Consider the following 14,969-nt stretch of genomic DNA (forward strand, 5'->3'; position numbering starts at 1 on the left):
TGCCTTAACTGTCCCATTTTTATTCAATACCTCAAGAAGCTTTTATTACTTCTGTATTTCATTGATTATTCATTTATTACCTCTATATTGCATTGGCTCAGTCTTTTTGTGACCTGTGAAACCAATATAAAAAGTTCTCATGGTGACTTACAGTTTGTTTCTACTACTGGCTAATATGCTAAATAAGCTAATTAGTCTCCTTATGTTATCAAGGATTTGTCCAATTCAATATTCAATTAAAATTATGGTGAGGGCTGGGGAGATGGCTTAGTGGTTAAGCACTTGCCTGCCAAGCCTAAGGACCCTGGTTTGAGACTCGATTCCCCAGCACCCATGTTAGACAGATGCACAAGGGGGTGCATGCATTTGGAGTTTGTTAGCAATGCCTGGAGGCCCTGGCACGCCCATTCTCCATTCTCTCTCTCTCTCTCCCTCTTTCTCTCTGTATTTGTTGCTCTCAAATAAATAAATAAATAAATGAACAAAAATATTAAAAAATAAAATAGTTGAGGGCCAGGGAGGCTGTAGGGGTCTTGCAATAAAAAAGAAAATAAGGGTCAGAGTTTGATGTAGACTAATTTGGTATCATCTCAGAAGCCTGGGTGCTTGATGATGCTAGAAAGTATTGTAAGAGTTCCAAAAAACCAGGCGTGGTGGTGCACACCTTTAAACCCAGCCCTCTGGAGGCAGAAGTAGGAGGATCACCGTGAGTTCGAGGCCAGCCTGGGGCTACAGAGTGAGTTCCAGGTCAGCTAGGGATAGAGTCAAACTGTACTTCAAAAACAAACAACAAAACAGAAAGCACTGTAAAAGTTCTGTATGCCTGGAGCCCTTCAGAGTTAGCGAGAGTTCTGAATCCCTCAGGGAAATAAGCGCTTGAGCACCAGCTTGTTGTTGCTTGATCGGTTTCCAATCGTCGCTAGCCTTAGATCTATACACTGTTCCTGGTAACTTCAGCTTGAGGATTTTCTATTTGTGGTAACCCTACACATGTAGCCAAGATGTCTTTGCATCAACTATATGTGGTCCAAAATTTTAGAACCTTTGTGATGGTTGTTTGTATTATGAGATCGGTTTTGTGCAGCTTGAAAGCTGGGAATGTTTAGGGCCTGTGAAAAAAGCCCATAGGTGGTTCACAAAGCCTTCATAAGACACTTGGCTTTTCACGTCCATAGGTTCCACATCCAAGAGTTAATCAAATACAGATCAAAAAAAAAATCACATTTGTCCTAAACATATAGACTTCTTTGTCACCTCACACACAGCATCTATATCATATTAGCCATTATATTCTAGAGGTGACATAAGGCATGCGGGAGGATATGCAGAGGCTGTATATAAATATTGTAGCATTTTATATAAGACACTTGAAGGCTGGAGAGATGGCTTAGTGGTTAAGGCGCTTGCCTGCAAAACCAAAGGACCTCGGTTTGATTCCCCAGGACCCACATAAGCCAGATGCACAAGGTGGCGCATGCATCTGGAGTTTGTTTGCAGTGGCTGGAAGCCCTGGTGTGCCCATTCTCTCTCTACCCCCCTCTTTCCCTCTCTCAAATAAATAAATAAATATAAAAATATTTTAAAAGGGACTGGAACACCTGGAGGCTTTGTTATCCAGCAGGAACCCTGGGCCTTTAGAGAAAAGCAATTTCCAATATTGAGCCATTTGTAGTGTGGTTCATGATGGCTGTAGCTGAATTCTTTTTCCACTATAAAATGTTGGGGGAGGGCTGGAGAGATGGCTTAGCGGTTAAGCGCTTGCCTGTGAAGCCTAAGGACCCCGGTTCGAGGCTCGATTCTCCAGGACCCATGTTAGCCAGATGCACAAGGGGGCGCACGCATCTGGAGTTCATTTGCAGTGGCTGGAGGCCCTGGCGCACCCGTTCTCTCTCTCTCTCTCTCTGTCTGTTGCTCTCAAATAAATAAACAAAAAAATTTAAAAAAAAATGTTTGGGGAGGCAACCAGGGAGTCCACCCCTTTCGTGAGCCTCTAACATGTCTGAATAGCAAAAAGAAATCCCATAAAAGAGCCAGAGCTACCCGCCCACAGCACGTCTCTAGAACACACTGCACAGCTATGGCAAACATGCATCAGTCTCTGCAACCAGCATGTAAGTAGTTATATATGGTGCACAAATGTCATGTTCTCACGTCATGAAAATCAAAGATTTCCCTCCGCCCCCATAAAATAAGGAAATTACAGCAGAAAAAAAGTGAATTAAGAGTAGAAATAGTATATAGAAAAAAAAAATGGTTTATGCCCAGTTTTTTGGTAGCTATATATAAAACAAACAAATATAACTATGCTTTATGGATAGATAGTTGCTTATTAAGGTACAGAGATTCTGACTTAAGTAAGTATGGCCATTTTAGTGGTCTTGAAAGACAATGACGTCAGCTGTGTTCTTGCCCTAGTTACAAAATTTCAGTCATTTAGCTGCAGACCTCATGGGAAAATTCCAAATAGGTGTTTTGTCTAAGATTAAGTATTTGTTGATGTCAAGGTAAAAAAGCCACGTTTCCCTCATCTCTCATCCCCCAATCCAACCTTAAAATATACTTTATAAGGTTTTCATAGCCGAGTATGGTGGCGCATGCCTTTAATCCCAGCACCCGGGAGGCAGAGGTAGGAGGATCGCCGTGAGTTCAAGGCCACCATGAGACTACACAGTTAATTCCAGGTCAGAGTGAGACCAGGACCTCAGGGGGAAAAAAAAAAAAAAGTTTTCAGGGCTGGAAAGATGGCTTAGCAGTTAAGGCACTTACCTGCAAAACCAAAGGACCCAGGTTCCCCAAGACCTACATAAGCCAGATGCTCAAGGTAGCACATGCATCTAGAGTTCATTTGAAGTAGCTAGAAGTCCTGGCATGCCCATTCTTTCTCTCTCTCTCTCTCTCTGCCTGTCTCTCTCTTTCTCCTTTCTTCTCTCAAATAAATAAGTAAAAATAAAATACTTTTTAAAAAAGTTTTCATATAATGTTGCCCCAGGTAGAAATCAATATACAGCTACCCAGCTGCATTCTCACATGTGCCCTGCTTTTTAAAATGCATACTAAGTTTATTAATTGGCTCATCATATACAGAAATCAAGCCAAGTTTTTAAAAAAACATGTCATAATGCTGGAAGATAAGATGCATGTCCTCCTCTAGGTAGCCATAGTGTTGTGGGTCTTCATTTTATTTGCTAGGAAAAAAAGAGAGAAAGAGAGAGAAATGATTCAATAGATCAGTAATGGACTTAAAAAGCAATCTCCTCACCAGGCACGCTTTCAATCCCAGCACTCAGGAGGCTGAGGTAAGAGAATCACTGAGAGTTCGAGGCCAGCCTGGGCTACAGAGTGAGTTCCAGGTCAGCCTGGGCTAGCACGAGACTGCTTCAAATCAACAACAAAACAGCATGGCCCACATAACAAGAGCCTGTCTCAAAATAGTAACAACTTGGAGCAGATTAGCATAATACAGTGCTTATAAGACATGGCCTGTTAATGTTCAGGGTGATTTAAGCACTAGTGTGTTCTACAAGGAACTCAACTTCCATGTACCTTATTTTACCCGCTTGTGTAAATGATGTGAGAATCTTCTGAAGGTTCTAAGGAAGCATGCACAGGATCCTGGGGAGATGGCTCAGCCGGTAAGTCACTGGCTGCTCAAGTGCGAGAGCAGAGTTCAAATCCCTAGTACCCACGTAAAAGCTGGGCACGGTGATGTGCACCTGTTAATCCAGCACTGAGGAGGCAGACAGAGGAGGGTGCCGGGACTCGAACCGGGACTCGAACCAGCTGCGGGTTCAGTGAGAGATCCTGTCGGCCTCTGGCCTACGTGCACACTCACATAAACATACGCAGCGCACGCAAGCACGTGAGTTACCTAATTCAGTCTCTGACTCTAAGCATTCAATGATGGGTCCCCTTTCCAGGGAAGGAGCTTAAACCAGGCCCTAAGCATGCAATTACATGATAAGTGATCAAGTTTGTGATTTTAGATGCATAGTACCTTGAGCTAGGGGGAAAAAACATCAGAAACTAGATTTTTTTTTTCTTTAGTCCATAGTACCTTTTTTTTTTTTATGTATTTAGAGAAAACAGCAAGAACATTTGTCTGCAGTTTACCATTTACCGCGACAGGGGAATGAGGTCAAGCCACACTGAGTCATTAAAGTATCATGACTCTGCAGTCTTGTTGAGAAGCTACAGCTTCAAGACAAGCGTCCACTATTCCCCTTGTCTACACGGACACATGTCCTCCTAAGAAGCGCCAACAAGCTTTGCTTAGGACAGGAAGACATCAGATGACCCACACTGCCCCGTTAGCCCTGGACTTTGAGGTGTCAATCCTGTATAACCATAACATGCAGGAGCTAGCAAAGGCTCTCCTCTGCAACTTGGCATACCTTGTCTCTCAGAGTATTCACTGTCCTCCTGAAATAGCATCTCACCTATGTAGACCAGGCTAGCCTCCAACTCATCATCTCCTACCTCAGCCTTCTGAGGGCCAGGATTTTTACTGTGTGCCACCACACCTGACGGAGGCACACACGCATGCATGCATGCATGCTTGTGATGATAAATCTATATGCAGTGTCTGCTGATCATAGTGCATGGCTGCTGGCCACAATGCAATGTTTTGCGTATTTTAATTCCATGCATTTAGTTCATATCACAACAGATGAGGGGGCTTAAGGGATGGTTTAGCAGTTAAGGCACTTGCCTGCAAAGCCAAAGGACCCAGGTTCGATTGCCCAGGACCCATGTTAGCCAATGCACAAGGGGGCACACGCGTCTGGAGTTTATTTGCAGTGGCTGGAGGCCCTGGCACACCACTCTCTCTCTTTCTCTCTCTCTCCCTGCAAAGTAACTAAATAATTATTTTTAAAAAAAAAAACAGATGAGGGATGGAGAGATGGCTTGGTGCTTAAGGTGCTTGCCTGTGAAGCCTAAGGACCCATTTTTGACTCTCCAGATCCCACATAAGCCAGACACACAACGGTGAGGCAAGCGCAAGCTGGCACATGCTCACTAGGGTACATAAGCATCTGGAGTGAGGTCCTGGCATGCCAATTCTCTTTCTCTCTTTCTCTCTCTAAAGTAAACAAACAAATAAATAAAAAGTTAGAAAAAAAAAACATGACAATTAAAGCCATCACATTTCTAAAAGGTCAAGGAGAATTTGTAGGGCAGCCACCTTGACAGGATAGGCAACAGTCCAAAGTGCTATACTGAAGAGGTATTCTCTGTCCTCATGCTGGAATAAATACACCACAGCTGTACTTGAACTTTCAGGAAAGGTCTGATATGAGGCAAATAACCCCTTGGAACAAACTGCATAGAGGCAGACCCAGATAATTTCCATTAACATTGTGCTGTAAGATAGAAAGGTCTCCAAGGAGACTAACTCCAGACCCTCATTACATACTCCTGGCCTCGGCTTCTGCCTTCCTTCCTCAGAAAGGCTTCTGTATGCCATACTGAAAGCTGCAGTCCCAGGTCCCGGAGGACCTCCAACAGATGCGTGTGAATGAGCCTGTCCTCTTCCTTCATCCAGAACCCCCAGGGAAATCAGGAGTCCAAACACAGCGCAGTGTCATTTCATTAAACAGTACTTCTGTCAATGAAATCTGAAAGATCACAGGCCATATGCATTTCATAAGCCAAAATACAGTCTTCATTATCTTTGTGTGTGTGTGTGTGTGTGTGTGTGTGTGTGTATGTGTTTGTCTGTGTGTAAAAACATTTAGTAGACCAAGTGAGGAAAAGTTTAACAAAAAAGAAGGCAGGTGTGGTGGCATACACCTTTAATCCCAGCAGCAGAGGTAGGAGGATTGCCATGAATTTGAGACAAACCTGGGACTACAGAGTGAGTTCCAGGTCAGCCTGGGTTAGCATGAGACCCTACCTTGAAAACAAACAAATAAGACACCCAGGAAATTTCAAAGGCCAGCAGTTCTCTGCAGAACTCTTTAGTTTGGGGCTGGAGAGATGGCTCAGCAGTTAGGGCGCTTGCTTGCAAAGCCAAAGGACCCAGGTTCAATTCCCCAGGACCCACATAGGACCCACAGTGGCTGGAGGCACTGGCATGCCCATTCTCTCTCTCTTCCTGCCCCGCCTATTTCTCTGATAGATAAATAGGTAAAAAAAAAAAAAAAAAGGAAGAACTCTTTAGTTTGGGGTTGTGACGCCATGCATGCGGAGGGCAGGCAGACAGGAGATTGCTCCTCCCCTAGACAGCGCCATGGTGGCCTGGTAGAGCACTAGCAAGCATCACCGCAGGTGGCTGGGCACAGGGTTGGCAGTTCTTCCCAACATAGTCTTACACAGTGGAACTGGAGCCAGGTTGGGCTGGGCACATAGGAAGCACAGTACATCTAATCCCTGTTGTCTCTAGGCCCATACTCCAGCCAGGAAGCTTGCAGAACAGGAAGCTTGCAGAACACGATGCCTGAAGTCGGCCTTCCCTCAGGCACCACCTGCACAAGCCGCCCGAGAACCTCGTGGGAGCCTGACCCCGTCCCCACAGGCCCAGGGACAGGAAGCCAGCCCGTGCACAGATCATGGGATCCCAATGGCAACACAACCATCCCGCTCCCATGGTTATGGTTCGTTCTGAGGCAAAACTTAAATCCAGATGGGAAAGTGGGAAGGGTCCCTTGGTGTCTGCTAGTCACGGCACAGCTTTTATAGGAAAAGGCTTGAATTCAATTTGTAGTTATTTCATTTTCATGGTTACTTAAAGCTATATGTGGAAAAGACTAGAAACTCAAAACTCAGGATTTCGGGTTTTATTTTTTTTGTCTTGTGTTTGGTTTTTGGAGGCAGGGTCTCACTCTGGCCCAGGCTGACCTGGAATTCACTATGTAGTCCCAGGGTGGCCTCGAACTCACGGCGATCCTCCTACCTCTGCCTCCCGAGTGCTGGGATGAAAGGCGTGCGCCACCACACCCGGCTTGAAACTCAGGATTTCTAGGAGACCCAGGAACCATTGTTGTCGGGACCTACCATGTCTGCTTACACCGAAGATGCCCACATCACAAGTTCATTCCCTTTGCTCAGAAAGTGGTGTGAAGCTAAGAGCCTTTGCATTCCTTACCTGCAGGGCCCGTCCTTTGGTCTCGACGGGGAGGGTCAACGCGGAGATGGCACACACCACACACACGGATGAGAAGAGACACAGGGCTCCCAGGACGGAGGCGCTCATGAGCACCTGCAAGTCGAGAGAAGCACTCGGTTCGCTGTGCGTCAGCCGCCTCTTCCCTCCACGTCGTGCAAGGAGCCAGGCCACCAGTCCGTGAGCGATGGCCATTCGTAGCCGATTTGTAAGCTGTGCGCTCCTGACGTTGGTTTAACTGGGCCACGCTGGTGTTGGCATTTGGGGTGACTGGCATGAATACGCACTGGGCAGCTTAGACTTCCCTTTGTCAAGCATCTCTAGAGCAGATGTAGGAAAGATGGAAGTTCTGCCTATTCTCCCAACCTTGCTTAGCTCCTAACCTCACTGCATGAAATACTCCCCACCAAATGGACAGATGATTTTCCCCCTCTTCTGAGTGTACGTGTGGCATGTGGTGTGTGTGTGTAGACGCGTGTGTACGTGTGTACATGCCTGTGGAGGCCAGAAGTAGATGGCAGGTGTCCTGCTTGATCACTCTCCGCTTTATTTATTTTTTTAATTTTTTGGTTTATTTTTATTTATTTATTTGAAAGTCACAGAGAGAGAGAGAGAGAGAGAATGGGCGCGCCAGGGCCTCCAGCCACTACAAACAAACTCCAGATGCGTGTGCCCCCTTGTGCATCTGGCTAAATTGGATCCTGGGGAATCGAGCCTTGAACCGGGGTCCTTAGGCTTCACAGGCAAGCGCTTAACCACTAGGCCATCTCTCCAGCCCCTCTCCACTTTATTTATTAACACAGGGTCTCACCTAAACTCGGAGTCAGGGTATACTCACCTGGGCAGTGGGCTGGAGTAGACCCCGTACTGTTACTGAAATTTAGAGTTAGCTATTCTAGCTAGCCAGCTTGCTTCAGGGATCCCCTGTGTCCGCCTCATAAGCACTGGGCTTACAGTCAGGCCAGAAGAATCCAAAGCTCAAGGGCCAGCTAGCAGCTTACCAGCAGCAGCAAGACCCTGTCTCAGGCTGGAGAAATGGCTTAAGACACTTAAAACACTTGCCTGCAAAGCCAAAGGACCTAGGTTTGATTCCCCAGGACCCACGTAAGCCAGGTGCACAAGGTGGCGCATGTGTCTGGAGTTCGTTTGCAGTGGCTGGAGGCCCTGGAGTGCCCATTCACTATCTGCCTCTCTCTCTCTCTCTCTCTCTCCCCCCCTCGCAAATAAATAAATAAATAAAATATTTTTTTTTAAAAAAAGAGAGAGACTGTCTCAAAGGAGAAAAGCATAGCCACCCTGACCTTCACACATGTAACACACATATACACACACACACACACACTTACACACATGAATAAACAACAAAAACATATATAGGCAGAAATACTTTTCACCATGGCAATCTGTAATTCTGATAGAAATGAAAATTCCTGTCGGATCTGGCAGTCAATTTGGAAAGAAAGTAGATTTGAAAGTTAATTTGAAAGAGTAACATAAGGAAAAGTCAGGAAACATGAAAATGTGGTGGTCAAGGAGCCTGTGGGAGGCACTGAACATAAAGTTCCCATCATTAAAATCACGTATATTAATAATGTTGGTGACAGAATAGCCAATAAAACAATGAACCACAAAAGATAGCTGGGTACCTGTGGAAGTTTGGTTTAGGTTTTACTATAACAGGGACATACTAAATCATTTGAGCAAAACCTGAGAAAAGATGACGGCTGGACTGCAAACAAGTCATGAAACCTTATACATGCTAGACAGAACTCTACAGCTGGGCAATGCTTCTACCCTATTGCGTTAGTTTTCAAGGCTGGATCTTACCTCATACCTTATGCATAAATACATTGTGAACAGATCAAAGAAAGTACTAGAGAAAGCTTCGAGCTATTAATATTTGATAAGTACTTTTAGAAACATGGATGGGCAAGTGATGAGCACCATTTAAACATAACGCAAAACACAAGCACTTTAGTCAAAATAATTGATACATTGGCCGCATAAGCTTTTAACACTGTAAGCCAAAGAAACGTGATAGCTTAGCCAAAAGGCAGACGATGTAAAAGGATCTGTACTGCAATGATAGATGGGCTAATAACATGTAGAAAAAATAGCACAGTAGATAAGCAATTTTTAAATTTACTTTTATTTTTTGGTTTTTCGAGGTAGGGTCTTGCCCTAGCCCAGGGCTGACCTGCTAGAATTCACTATGCAGTCTCAGGCTGGCCTCGAACTCACAGATAATCCTCCTCAGATAAGCAAGTTTTCCTTTTCTAAGGCTGACCCGGAACTCACTCTGTAGCCAAGACTGACTTTGAACTCATGGTGATCCTCCCACGTCAGCCTCCCAAGTGTTGGCATTGAAGGCACGAACCACCACACCAGGCTTGATGGACACTTAAGAAAAAATCCAAAGGAAAAAACAAATGAAAGATGCTCTCTACTAATAATAATAAAATGTAAATTAAGGCAAAATATAAGTAATTGTCCACCATACTGAAGAAGGCTTGGTGACGATAAAGAAACATTGAGACTCCTGTTTCCCAACGCATGCACAGACGTGAATGCACATTTTATCGAGACATACAGAGATCTGAACTACCATGTGCACACTGAGCATTATTAACCACACTGGAGACATGAGCAGTAGAAATATCTATCCAAAACAAGTGGATACCTTGTGGACACATGCAGTGGCCTTAGTAACGAGATCTACCATTTGCAAAAGTGTGGACAGACCTGAGTGAAATAAACCAGGCACAAAAAGACAAACGTAGCTGGGCGTGGCAGTGCACACCTCTAATCTCAGCCCTGGGGGAGGCCGAGGTGGCTGAGGCAGGAGGATCACTGTGAGTTTGAGGCCAGCCTGAGACTACCCAGTGAATTCCAGGTCAACCTGATCTACTACAAGGCCCTACTTTGAATTAAAAAAGAAAAAGACAAATGCTGCCTGATATCACTCAACTTGGAATCTCAAATAGGAAAAAACAAAATAAAATCAAGTATATAGGAAAAATGGTGTTCACTGGGAACAAGGAGAACTGAGATGTAGGCTGGGGTTACATCTGGTGTAAGCTATTATGCTTAAAGGTATATAAATTAAACACGAGAGGAATTGACCATAATTTCAAGAATATACTCCCCTTTGTTTGGAAATTGCCCAGTAGACTTTCTATGAAGTTCTGTTCCTTTCTGTTGCTCCCTGGCTTCCCACATGTTCCTGGAAGCCCCCTCCAACTGCCCTCATTATGAACTCCTTCCTGTTCTCTAGGTCTTCCTAACAGCAGCCCTAGGCAACACCTTATATAACTGAAATGCAACGTCAAAGAATTTGGAACCTTGGCTATTCCTCATGGTGTCTGGAACATGAAAGCTTAATGTCTCTTACGGAGTCAATATGAAATATCCCCCAGAGGGTCGTGTGGTGAACACTGGGATCCCCAGCTGGTAGGACTGGGAGGTGGTAGAAACTTTAGGAGGTGGAGCCTAGCTGGAGAAAGTAGGCCACTGGTTTGTCTTTGGGGACCATATCTCAAGGTACCCCGCCCCAGCAAACGAAGCCAAGCGACCGTAGCGTGACTCTGCACCGGCGAGCCCACATCTTCCTCCCTTAGGATGTTCCTGTCAGGCATTTGGTCCCGATGACACAAATGTAACTAATTCCATCACTCCGTGTTAAAGCGTTCAACTGGTGGCACATAGCCAAAGGAATGTTGTATAGAGAAGTCACCGTCCCCTCGTTCGTAAAGCCACTGACAATATCAACCCATGTACCTACTGAAAAGAGGGAGGTTGACCGACGTGCTCTGATAAGAGGTGATTAGTGGGAAAAGGCACCTAGCTGCAGCTATACTGCGAGTGTGTTGGTGCAAATCTATTATCTATCATCTATCTGTCTACCTACACATGCAGATCAATAGGGTAAAGTGGAGTCTGAGTCCACTTAATGCTCGCTTCACAGAGCACTCAGACCAGAATCCTTTGCCTGCTCTCAAGCCACTTCGGGTGTTGTTAACAGGCCCACTCTCTTCTCTCTAGAGACTTCAGTTTTGCATGTAAGGAAGCTTTGCCTATTTTTATAGTGTGTGTGGCCTCTTTTGTCTCAATATCCAATAAAAAATATTTGGGTGGGGGGGCGAGGTTTGTCCATCTGCCACTGTAGGTGACCATGACATATACATATGTGTAGGTAGGTATGCAGAAGTTTCTAAAACTAAATATGCCCATGTGCATATGGATAGATGGCATATGTATGTGACATATACATATATACATAAATAACTGTGACTGGCACACACACAAACCCACTCAGAGGGTGTTTAAATGCAAAGAACAGAATCTGGCATGGTGGGTCATACTTGTAATCCCAGCACTTGGGAGGCTAAAGTAGGAGGATCACGGTGAATTCAAGGCCAGCCTAGGTTATACAGTGAAAGCTTACCTCAAAAACACAAACAGGGCTGGAGAGATGGCTTAGCGGTTAACCGCTTGCCTGTGAAGCCTAAGGACCCCGGTTCGAGGCTCGGTTCCCCAGGTCCCACGTTAGCCAGATGCACAAGGGGGCGCATGCGTCTGGAGTTCGTTTGCAGAGGCTGGAAGCCCTGGCGCGCCCATTCTCTCTCTCTCCCTCTATCTGCCTTTCTCTCTGTGTCTGTCACTCTCAAATAAATAAATAAATAAATAAATAAATAAATAAATAAATAAATAAATAAAAACCACAAACAAAAAATGTCAGCATAGCCAGGTGTGGTGGTATACATCTTTAATCTCAGCACTTGGAAAGCAGAGGTAGGAGAATTGTTATGAGTTCAAGGCCAGCCTGAGAGCACATAGTGAATTCTAGGTCAGCCTGGGCTAGAGTGAGACCCTACCTTGTAAAACCAAGAAAATAAAAATGTCAACATAAATCTACCACACAAGAAATAACACCATTGTGGAAGAGGTGGCGAAAAGAATGTAAGAGCCAAAGGAAGGGTAGGACTCCTTACAACGTGCTCCTCCAGACACAAAATGGCCTGGATATCCATGACCTCACAATGCCTGTCACTACCTACACAAGACCATCATAATAGGAGGAAAAGATGATGACATCCAAATAAAAGAGAGACTGATTGAGAAGGGAAGGGGTGTGATGAAGAGTGGAGTTTCAAAGGGGAGAGGGAATTGCCATGGGATATTGTTTGCAATCATGGAAGTTGTCAATCAAAAATAAGATAAAGCTAGGTGTGGTGGCGCACACCTTTAATCCCAGCACTTGGGAGGCAGAGGTAGGAGGATCGCCGTGAGTTCAAGGCCACCCTGAGACTACATAGTGAATTCCAGGTCAGCCTGGGCTAGAGTGAGACCCTACCTCAAAAAACAAAAAACAAACAACAAAAAAAAGATAAAATAAAAATTAAATTAAAAAGAAATAACACCAGATGATATTAAAACTGTTGCATTGGAAGAAGAGGAGGAGGAAGAGGAAAAAGAAGAGAAAGAGGAGGAAGGAGAAAAATAAGACTGGAGAGATTGTTTAGGCTCAATCAAAGTTCAATTCCCCAGTACCCACATACGCCAACTGCACAAAGTGGCACATGCATCTTGAGCCCTGTTGCAGCAGCTAAAGGCCCTGACATGCCCATTCTCTCTGTCTCTCTTCATCTCTCTCTGCTTGCAAATAAATAAATAAAATTATTATTAAGCAAGGCATGGTGGCGCACGCCTTTGATCCCAGCTCTGGGGAGGCAGAGGTAGGGGGATCGCCATGAGTTCGAGGCCACCCTGAGACTACATTGTGAATTCCAGGTCAGCCTGAGCTAGAGAGAGACCCTACCTCAGAAAACCAAAAAAAAATAAAATAAAAAGAGAGAAAGAGAGAGAGAGAACAGATGATGGAGCAGGACCCAGTGTTCTACCCTGGCCACAGGCAGGCATATGGAGTGTTGCATGAACACACACACACACACACACACACACACACCCTCACAGCCCTATAGACATTTGTCATCCTACTTGAAAGATTCTTTTTTTGTTTGCTTGTTTGTTTTGTTTTTCAAGGTAGGGTCTCACTCTAGCCCAGGAGGCTGACCTGGAATTCACTGTGTAGTCTCCGGATGGCCTCGAACTCATAGGGATCTTCCTACCTCTGCCTCCCCAGTGCGGGGATTAAAGGCGTGCGCCACCACGCCCAGCCTATTTGAAAGATTCTTATTACACAGTTGTCATTTTCTCATGCTTTAGGTTTCAACTCCCATGTCATTTGCCAGACAGGCTTATTTTCAAATGCCTGTCACCCCTTTTCCTTGCAGTTATATTGCCTCCAAAGAAATAATCACAACTGAAATTATCTTAAATTCTTCTCCTGGTTACAAAGCACCCAGCTCCCAGGTAGATGTCCTGAGGCAAGTACCTTAGGGCTGTGCGCTGCCAACTGTTTAACGGGTTATCAAAAGAAATCAAAATTCCTCATGGCATTTGCCAACTTCCATGTTGTTAACACTACCACGGCGGCTAATGTTGAATGACAATGTGACATTAAATAGCTCTCCCATGCCAGGCCAGGCCAGCTTTAGCACATCACTCTGACTCACTCACTGCTACAAATAAGCAGAACTGAAATTGGCTCAGCTCCAGTTTGGTTCCCAAGACCTCACTTATTGGGACCTCGGTCCTCGGTGAGGTCAGGTGAAGTGGTGGGGTTTGGTGAGAGGCCCCGCGGTCAGCTGAGGATCCGGCCTGAGAAGGAACTGAGGGCGGCCAGCCTTTTAGGTCTCCTGCACTTCCTGTCTGGTAACAAGGTCTCCCCTCCAGCACACACTCCAGTTATGGTGCCATCACCATTCACAGGCTGAACGAATGGGGGCTTCTGACCTTGGCCTTACAACTTCCCAAACTGAGCTGAATCCATCTCTTCTCTTTCTAAGAACCCATCATCAGTTGCTGTGTTATAGTAACGAAAACCTAACACGACGTCAGTGCCAGGTAGAGTAAGAGTTCAATAAATGTTAGCTGAATATCCAACTGTGACTCAATTCTTAATTTTATTTCTTCAAACATAGTTAGCAGCTATGTGAGTTGTTTTGTTGTTGTTTGTTTTTTGTTTTTTGGGTTTTTTTTTGGTTTGGTTTTTTTTTGGTGTTCTAACTGCCAAACTCTGTAAGAAGATTTCTAGCTGGATGTGGTACCACATGCCTTTAATCCTTTAATCCCAGCTCTTGGGAGGCCGAGGTAGGAGGAGCACTGTGAGTTAGTTCAAGTCCACCCTGAGACTACATAGTAAATTCCACGTCAGGCTGGGCTAGAGGGAGACTCTACCTTGAAAAACAGCAACAATAACCAAAAAAAAAAAAAAAAAAAAAAAGATTTAAAGAGAAGATTTTGGGGGTTGGAGAGATGGCTTAGCACTTGAGGCACTTGCTTGCGAAGCCTAAGGACCAAGGTTCAACTCCCCAGTATCCACATAGCCAGCTGCATATGGTGGCACATGTGTCTGGAGTTCTTTTGTAGTGGCTATAGGCCCTGGTGTACCTATTCTCTCTCTCTCTCTCTCTCTCTTTCTTTCATAAATAAATTCAAATTTTCTTTCTTTCTTTTTTTTTTTTTTTTTTTTTTTTTTTTGGTTTTTCAAGGTAGGGTCTCACTTTAGCCCAGGCTGACCTGGAATTCACTATGTAGTCTCAGGGTGGCCTCGAACTCACAGGGATCCTCCTACCTCTGCCTCCTGAGTGCTGGGATTAAGGGCGTGCGCCATCATGCCTGGTTCAATAAAACATTTTTTAAAAAAGAAGATTTCTAAAATTGGTAGAAGAAACCTTCCTACATACCTAGTAACCCAGAAGATCTATTTCTCTGCCCAGCTTCCTTCTGGATCCTGACAGGATAA

At 44.8% G+C, this 14,969-nt stretch overlaps 1 protein-coding gene across 2 annotated transcripts in view; it reads right to left on the minus strand.

The window, feature by feature from the left end:
• Nucleotides 1–3,121: 3,121 nt before the first annotated feature.
• The window catches only part of Svopl (SVOP like), a 75,659-nt gene continuing 63,811 nt past the window's right edge, over nt 3,122–14,969 (minus strand). For both annotated transcript variants that reach the window (XM_045160920.1, XM_045160919.1), the window contains 2 exons: nt 7,085–7,198; nt 3,122–3,185 (listed from right to left, as the gene is read on the minus strand). In XM_045160920.1, coding sequence (XP_045016855.1) covers nt 3,174–3,185; nt 7,085–7,198 — 126 coding nt within the window. In that variant the 3' untranslated portion in view covers nt 3,122–3,173. The remainder of the gene's footprint in view (nt 3,186–7,084; nt 7,199–14,969) is intronic.

Source organism: Jaculus jaculus, chromosome 10, assembly GCF_020740685.1.
Source record: "Jaculus jaculus isolate mJacJac1 chromosome 10, mJacJac1.mat.Y.cur, whole genome shotgun sequence".
Classification (NCBI taxonomy): domain Eukaryota; kingdom Metazoa; phylum Chordata; class Mammalia; order Rodentia; family Dipodidae; genus Jaculus; species Jaculus jaculus.